Below are 8,552 nucleotides of genomic sequence, written 5' to 3' on the forward strand. Positions count from 1 at the left end.
TAGTCCCATGCTCTGATCTTAGCTGATTTTAACATCTAATAACTTGGACATATACTGTAGTCCCATGCTCTGATCTTAGCTAATTTTAACATCTAATAATTTGGCTATATACTGTAGTCCCATGCTCTGATCTTAGCTGATTTTAACAACTAATATCTTGGCCATATACTGTAGTATCATGCTATGATCTTAGTTTATTTTAACATCTAATAACTTGGCCATATACTGTAGTCCCATGTTCTAATCTTAGTTGATATTAACATATAATAACTTGACCATATACTCTAGTATTATGCTATAATCTTAGTTGATTTTAACATCTAATAACTTAGCCATATACTGTAGTCTCACGCTCTGGGCTTAGTTGATTTTAACATCTAATGACTTAGCCATATACTCTAATCTCATGTTCTGATCTTAGCTGATTTTAACCAAGCCGTGGTGTTGCTGGTGAAGTGATAAGGACACTCTCTCTCTCTCTCTCTCTCTCTCTCTCTCTCTCTCTCTCTCTCTCTCTCTCTCTCTCTCTCTCTCTCTCTCTCTCTCTCTCTATGCTACTGGTTTGGACCCGTTTATGATTTCTGTGGCATTCCTGGAGAGAAGGTACTTCTGCTTGCCGAATCCTTTCAGTTTGTCGTAGGAGAAACCTTTAAAACTGCGGCCATAGTCCCAGAGAGTGACTGAAATGATAATAATAATAATAATAATAATAATAATAATAATAATAATAATAATAATAATAATAATAATGACTGGAACGAATTGGTTTCCAGTTAAGCCCTAATATGTTAATGATAAGAAATCTGAATATTATGACAATTTTATATAACTAATGATAACAGTAATAGAAAAAATAATAATAGGAATGATACTAATAATTGTAATCTTTGTTATCGGTTTCCCTTGATAACAAATAAAGTTACTTTGAATTTCTTTACATTGTTTTCAAAATCATAATTACGAACAAAATTGACAATTATGAAAAAGAGTTGCAATAAATATATTATTATAGATAATGATTATCAGAATTACCTGTTACTTATCCTATTGATAATTGATTTCAATAAGTTGAAGATTTTTCTAATTACGACTTTTTTTCTGAGCATGTAATTGATAAAGATATTCATGTAGGCCTAATGGTAATATTTAATTGAAGATAGTTTAAAATACTTTAAAAAAAGATATTTTCATATTTCATTTTTTTATTACTATAACACTAAACCTAGAGAATTAGATTAGAATAATAATAATATGGAAATAATTCTAATATTCAGCACAGAATATATTTGGGAGTAAAATGAAACGTTGGTAAATATATTAGTTTAAAGGTTTTAAGGCCGCTTATGAATGGCAGAGGCTAGGGATAGGGACATTGTCCTAGCAAGCAGGACAGTGCCCTAGAGACTAACAATATACTAACAATATACATGATCAGCACCCAAGCCACCTTTCAACCCAAGCTAGGACCAGAAAGGGCCAGGCTATGCCTGCTAATGACTCAGCCGATAGACCAACAGGCTACCCCAAACGCCCCCATCCTTAGCTCACAAGGATAGTAAGGTTGCAGTGACTAAAAGGAACTAACGAGTGTGAGCGGGACTCGAACCCCTGTGTGACGATCACCAGTCAGGGACGTTACCACATAGACCGTCTGTCTGTCTGTAAGATTGCCTTACCTTTGTGTAAGACACGGGCTCTTGCCATGGGCAGCCCGTAAAAAACATAGACCGTCGGTGACTCAACTTACTGGAGAGCTGCATGTTGAATCCTGTGTCGACGGCACCTGAATCACCCGAGTTAGATATGAATGTGGCGGTGAAGCTCAGTGTGTCCCCTAGGTTCGTGTTTATCAACTGACTGCTCCAGTCGGGCAAAGTATTATCGCATATAACGCTGCAACAACAAAAAACAATGAATTATAGGGAATCTTGATATTGCTTTATTTGCTATGAAGCGTTATTCTAATAGGTTATAGTCCATGAGAAACTATATGATGTCACTGAGACATTTAGAAGATATGAGTCAACTTTAGGGAGAAATTTTAATTTCTTCTCCTGCATACGAGTCTAGTTTGTAGATTTTCAATACAAATTTAGAAAGTTTCAATTTTATCAAAGGCAGTTTTAAAAGAAATTAAACACCATAGAAAATGTCATCATGTTTCTTGAACTTAGAGGTTTATATGTGAATAATATGATATCGATTAGACTAATGCTTAATCATACACACACACACACACACACACACACACACACATATATATATATATATATATATATATATATATATATATATATATATTTATATATATATATATATATATATATAAATTATATATATATATATATATATATATATATATATATATATATATATATATCTCACCATCTCATACGCCTATTGACGCAAAGGGCCTCGGTTAGATTTCTCCATTCACCATATCCTACTTAGTGCTTCATAGTTCTCAGCCATGTAGGCCTGGGTCTTCCAATTCTTCTAGTGCCTTGTGGAGCCTAGCTGTACGACTTGTGAACTTATCTCTCTGGGAGTGCGAAAAGCATGCCCAAACTATCTCCATCTACCCCTTATCAGTAATCTCTCTTATAGTGTCATTTCTAATCCTGTCCTGCCATTGAACTCCCAATATCCTTCTGAGGGCTTTATTCTCAAATCTGCTAAATCTATTGAAGATTGTTTCATTGTCATACCATGACTCATGTCCATAGAGTAGCACCGATCTCACTAAGCTGGTATATAGTCTAATTTTTATATGTAATTTCAGGCGATTTGATTTCCAAATTTTACATAACTTAGCCATTGTCTGATTTGCTTTTTACCAATCTTTCACTAAACTCTAATTCTAGAGACTCTGTATTGGAAATCTTAGTTCCTAAATACTTAAATGATTCTACCTCATTAATCCTTTCTCCTTCCAATGATATTTCATCTTCCATTGCATACTCGTTCTCATCATCTGTCTTTCTTCTATTTATCTTCAGCCTAACCTCGCGTGATATTTCATGCATTCTGGTAAGCAAGCATTGCAAAGCCTGTGCTGTTCTGCTAACTATAGTCCATTTCTTTTAGCGATGCATATTTGCACCGACTCGCGGCGGTGCCCTTTTGGCTCGGAAAAGTTTCCTGATCGCTGATTGGTTAGAATTATCTTGTCCAACCAATCAGCGATCCGGAAACTTTTCCGAGCTAAAAGGGCACCGCTGCCAGTCGGTGCAAATATGCATCGTTAAAAGAAATGGACTATAGGACAGCAGCATCAGAATACTCTAGGTCTGCTAAATTCCTATCACGAATCCAGTCCAATCTTTCTCCACCATTTCTGACTGTTCTACACATTACAAAATCCATGAGGAGGATAAAGAACATAAGTGACAACACATTCCCTCGGAGTACTCCTATGTTCACTGGAAATTAATTTGATAAAACTCCATTAACATTAACTTTGCACTTGCTATGCTCATGAACAGACTTAATTGAATTTACATATTCAAGAGGAATTCCATAATAACGCAAGACTCTCCACAAATTTGGCCGGTGCACTCTATCAAAAGTTTTCTCATAGTCCACAAATGCCATCAAAAGGGGATTTCTATATTCTACGCATTGCTTAACAACATGTCTCAAAATTGAAATTTGGTCAGTGTAACTTCTACCTCTTCTAAATCCTTCTTGTTCATCTCTCAGCTTTTCATCAATCTTTTTCTCCTGTCCCTTTAGAATAAGCATACTATGTATTTTCATAACAACTGACGTAAGTGTTTGCCTCTGTAATTATTGCAATCAGTCAGGTCTCCCTTTAATTTTTTTTTTCTCACCAACACTCCTAACTCCCATTCATCAGGTTTTGCCTCCTCATGCCACAATCAACAAAATAATCTTATAAGTAGTCTGGAAGTCACTTCATTTTCTTCCAGTATCATCTCGGCAGTTATTCCATCGTATCCCGGGGCTTTCCATCTCTTTAGTTTTTTTAGGATAGCCTCGACTTCAAACACACTGAATTCATTCATGGGCACATCAAGGACTTCATCAGCTTCAGGTATATCACTCAAATTATTCCCCTTCGCATGTCCAATTCATAACCTCACTAAAGTGTTCCATCCAACGTTGTCTTTCTTCATCTTCTGTTGCTATTATTATTATTATTATCATTACTAGCCAAGCTACAACCCTAGTTGGAGAAGCAAGATGCTATAAGCCCAAGGGCTCCGATAGGGAAAAATAGCTCAGTGAGGAGAGGAAATAAGGAAATAAATAAATGATGTGAATAAATTAACAATGAATCATTCTAAAAACAGCAACAACTTCAAAACAGATATGTCCTATATAAACTATTAACAACGTCAAAAACAGATATGTCATATATAAACTGTAAAAAGACTCATGTCAGCCTGGTCAATATGAAAACATTTGCTCCAACTTTGAACTTTTGAAGTTCTACTGATTCAACTACCCGATTAGGAAGATCATTCCACAACTTGGTAACAGCTGGAATAAAACTTCTAGAATACTGTGTAGTATTGAACCTCATGATGGAGAAGGCCTGGCTATTAGAATTAACTGCCTGCCTAGTATTACGAACAGGATAGAATTATCCAGGGAGATCTGAATGTAAAGGATGGTCAGAGTTATGAAAAATCTTATGCAACATGCATAATGAACTAATTGAACGACGGTGCCAAAGATTAATATCTAGATCAGGAATAAGAAATTTGATAGACCGTAAGTTTCTGTCCAACAAATTAAGATGAGAATCAGCAGCTGAAGACCAGACAGGAGAACAATACTCAAAACAAGGTAGAAGGAAAGAATTAAAACACTTCTTCAGAATAGATTGATCACCGAAAATCTAGAAAGACTTTCTCAATGTGCAAATTTTTTGTGCAATTGAAGAAGACACAGACCTAATGTGTTTCTCAAAAGTAAATTTTCTGACGAGAATCACACCTAAAATTTTAAAAGAGTCATACAAATTTAAAGAAACATTATCAATACTGAGATCCGGATGTTGAGGAGCCACCGTCCTTTACCTACTTACAATCATACTTTGAGTTTTGTTAGGATTCAACTTCATACCCCATAATTTGCACCATGCTCTAATTCTAGCTAAATCTCTATTAAGGGATTCACCAACCCCAGATCTACATTCAGGGGATGGAATTGGTGCAAAGAGAGTAGCATCATCTGCATATGCAACAAGCTTGTTTTCTAGGCCAAACCACATGACGTGTGTATATAGTATGAAAAGTAATGGGCCAAGAACACTACCTTGTGATACACCGGATATCACATTTCTATACTCACTATGGTGCCCATCAACAACAACTCTTTTGAGATCTATTACTTAAAAAATCAATAATAATGCTAAGAAACGACCCACCCACTCCCAACTGTTTGAGTTTGAAAACAAGGGCCTCATGATTAACACGCTCAAAGGCAGTATTAAAATCAAGGCCAATCATACGAACTTCCTGACCACAATCAAGGGATTTCTGTGCAGCATTGGAGACTATAAGAAGGGCATCACATGCTCCAAGGCCTTTACGAAAACCAAATTGCAAACTAGGGAATAGATGATTACCTTCAGCAAACCTATTAAGACGTTTTGCCAGAAGACTTTCAAAAACTTTAGATAATATGGGAGTCATGGAAATTGGGCGGTAATCAGTGGGACTTGAGCTACCACAAACACATTTACATAGAGGAGTAACATTACCAATTCTCCAACAAGTGCTAAAAGCTCCTCTTCTTGCTAACTTGCGCAAATTAACAGATAACTTAGGAGCTAAGAAATCTGCTGTATTTATAAAAAACAAAGGAAAAATACCATTTGGGTCTACACCTCCATAAGCATCAAGGTCCATCAACATAGCTTTAATCTCAATGAGATCGAAAAGTTAAACTAGTTAGTTTAGCCTCTGGAAAACAGGAATGAGGAAGTTCAAGTTTTTCATTACTCTGTTTACTGTCAAAGACACCAGCCAAAAGGGTTGCCGTTTCCTTTGGACAGTGAGTGACTGAACCATCTGGTTTAAGTAAAGGAGGAACTGTTGCATCTACACCAAAGAGTGCATATTTAAGGGTAGACCACCATTTATGTTCCTGATTTGTACCAGAAAGGGTTTCTTTTATGGTTAAATTGTATTCCTTTTCAGTTGAGGCATGAACTCTCTGAGCAAAACCTCGAAGCTGACTATAGTTGTTCCAGGTCAAATCTGATCTGTTACCCTTCCAAAGATGATAGGCCTCCTGCTTCTCCAAATAAGCACGTCTACAATCATCATTGAACCACGGTTTGTCCTTCACTCTGTACCTTAGCACACGAGAAGGGATACACCTATCAATTATGTTGACTAGATTCTCATTCAAAGGGACAACAGGATCTACACTACTATATAATTGTGACCAATTCAAGCACAAAAGATCATGCAAAATCCCATTCCAGTCTTCTTGGGATTTCATATAAATTTCACAAGAGTATGATATATCAGGGACAGGCTGCTCAGTCTTCACTACTAATGAAATCAAGGCATGATCAGAAGTCCCGACTGGAGAACCAACCTTACTAGTTATAACGCCAGGGGAGTCAGTGTATACGAGGTCCAAGCAATTACCAGACCTGTGAGTAGCTTCATTTATGATTTGCTCACAGCCTGATTCAGAGGCAAAGTCTAAAGCTCTTAGGCCATGGCGATCGGTAGGAGAGATAGAACTTAACCACTCCCTATGGTGAGCATTAAAATCACCAACAAAGACAAAAGAAGCCTTTCTATCATCTTCTTGTATCTTAGCCATAATGGTAAGAAGACAATCGAAGATAGAATCATCCATGACTGGATTCCGGTAGATCGAACACAAATGAAAGCTGTTATGCCTGCCACAAACTTTTATTACCTGAATCTCATGACATCCACATTGATAGCAGGACTTATGAGAAGTAGGGTACTCGGTCCTAATATACACCGCCATTCCTCCTGGCCCTAGGGATGGCATCACGTTGCAACATTATTGGCTTCTTAAAACCAGTTATAAGGAGCTCAGCTGAATGCCTCAAATTAGAAACCAAAGTTTCTGAGCACAAAAGAATATCATACTGTCTGGACGCAACTGTAAGGTCTTGGATATTTGCATGGAGACCACGAATATTGCAATACAGAAGACGACATTGACGAAATCTAGGACGTACTGGTCCCGGATTTCGCTCAATTTCTCCAGACAACATAAGAATTAATAGAAATAAAAAAGAGACATCATACTTAAAAACTAGATTAACAAGAATTATAACAAAATCAATATGTACAGAATAATAAACTAAGTGACTGATGAAACCCATAGACTATAGTAAAAAGTCGGAAAAACTGGTCAACATGGAGGAGCTGATACACCATGCAAGGCTAAATTCCCTCCAGGATAGCCACTTCAACTGAAGGGAGGACAGTAAGGATGGTTTTGAGAAGAAAAAGAATCAGAAAAGGAAAAGACAACCTCTTGATAAACCACCAGACATCCATGGCCCTTCTATTAAGCCTGCCCATTTCAAAAAACAAGAGGAAAAAAAAATAATAAGATAGAATAGTGTGCTCGAGTGTACCCTCAAGCAAGAGAACTCTAACCCAAGACAGCAGAAGACCATGGTACAGAGGCTATGGCACTACCCAAGACTAGAGAACAATGGTTTAATTTTGGAGTGTCCTTCTCCTAGAAGAGCTGCTTACCATAGCTAAAGAGTCTCTTCTACCTTTACCAAGAGGAAAGTACACTGAACAAATTGCAGTACAGTAATCAACCCCTTGGGTGAAGAAGTGTTTAGTATCTCATTGTTGTCAGGTGTATGAGGAAAGACGAGAATATGTAAAGAATAGGCCAGACTATTCTGTGTAAGCGTAGCCAAAGAAAAAATAAGCCGTAACCAGAGAGAGGGATCCAATGCATTACTGTCTGGCCAGTCAAAGCATCCAGTACCTCTCTAGTGGTAGTATCTCAACGGGCAGCTGGTGCCCTAGCCATCCTACTACCTACAGAGCCATCTCTCTTTATGATGGGTATATGCTTCTTCTCCTTTGCCCCAGTCGAGATTTCATTAGTAATTCTATGAGCAATTCTTACACCATAGCCACTTCCTGAATTCATAGCTTTGTCAGCCTCCTCTGCTTTACTGTGTAAATACTCTCTCCAGTCATTCCTGGCTTTTCTTTTGACCTCACTGTCAATACTGGAATACTTAGCACCCTCTATCTTGAAATTTTCATTACTTCCTCGAAAACTTTCAACAATCAATTTCTGTCTTTGTCTCCTTTTTATATTATCCCAAGTATCATTTGATATCCATGGCTTTCTCCTTGTAACTGCGTGTCCTAAGACTTCAATACCACCTGACTGATATATGTTCTTAATATCACACCCTTCTTCATTAATTCTGTTCTTCGTCCCTTAAAGTTTCTAAGACTGCAAATCGATTCCTCCATTCAATTGCAAATGTTTCTCTGTTCTCTTCTTCTAAAAGCTTAGTTGTATCAAACCTAGGTATTGTATCC

The 8,552-nt window shown here is 37.1% G+C and overlaps 1 protein-coding gene across 1 annotated transcript in view; it reads right to left on the reverse strand.

Annotated features, from left to right (window-relative positions):
* Positions 1-409: 409 nt before the first annotated feature.
* LOC137616215 (uncharacterized) overlaps positions 410-8,552 on the reverse strand; it is a 13,800-nt gene continuing 5,657 nt past the window's right edge. The window contains exons 5-6 of the mRNA XM_068345851.1: positions 1,748-1,893; positions 410-680 (exon numbers count right to left, since the gene is read on the reverse strand). Coding sequence (XP_068201952.1) covers positions 550-680; positions 1,748-1,893 — 277 coding nt within the window. The 3' untranslated portion in view covers positions 410-549. The remainder of the gene's footprint in view (positions 681-1,747; positions 1,894-8,552) is intronic.

This window comes from Palaemon carinicauda, chromosome 2 (genome assembly GCF_036898095.1).
Source record: "Palaemon carinicauda isolate YSFRI2023 chromosome 2, ASM3689809v2, whole genome shotgun sequence".
NCBI classification, from domain to species: Eukaryota; Metazoa; Arthropoda; class Malacostraca; order Decapoda; family Palaemonidae; genus Palaemon; species Palaemon carinicauda.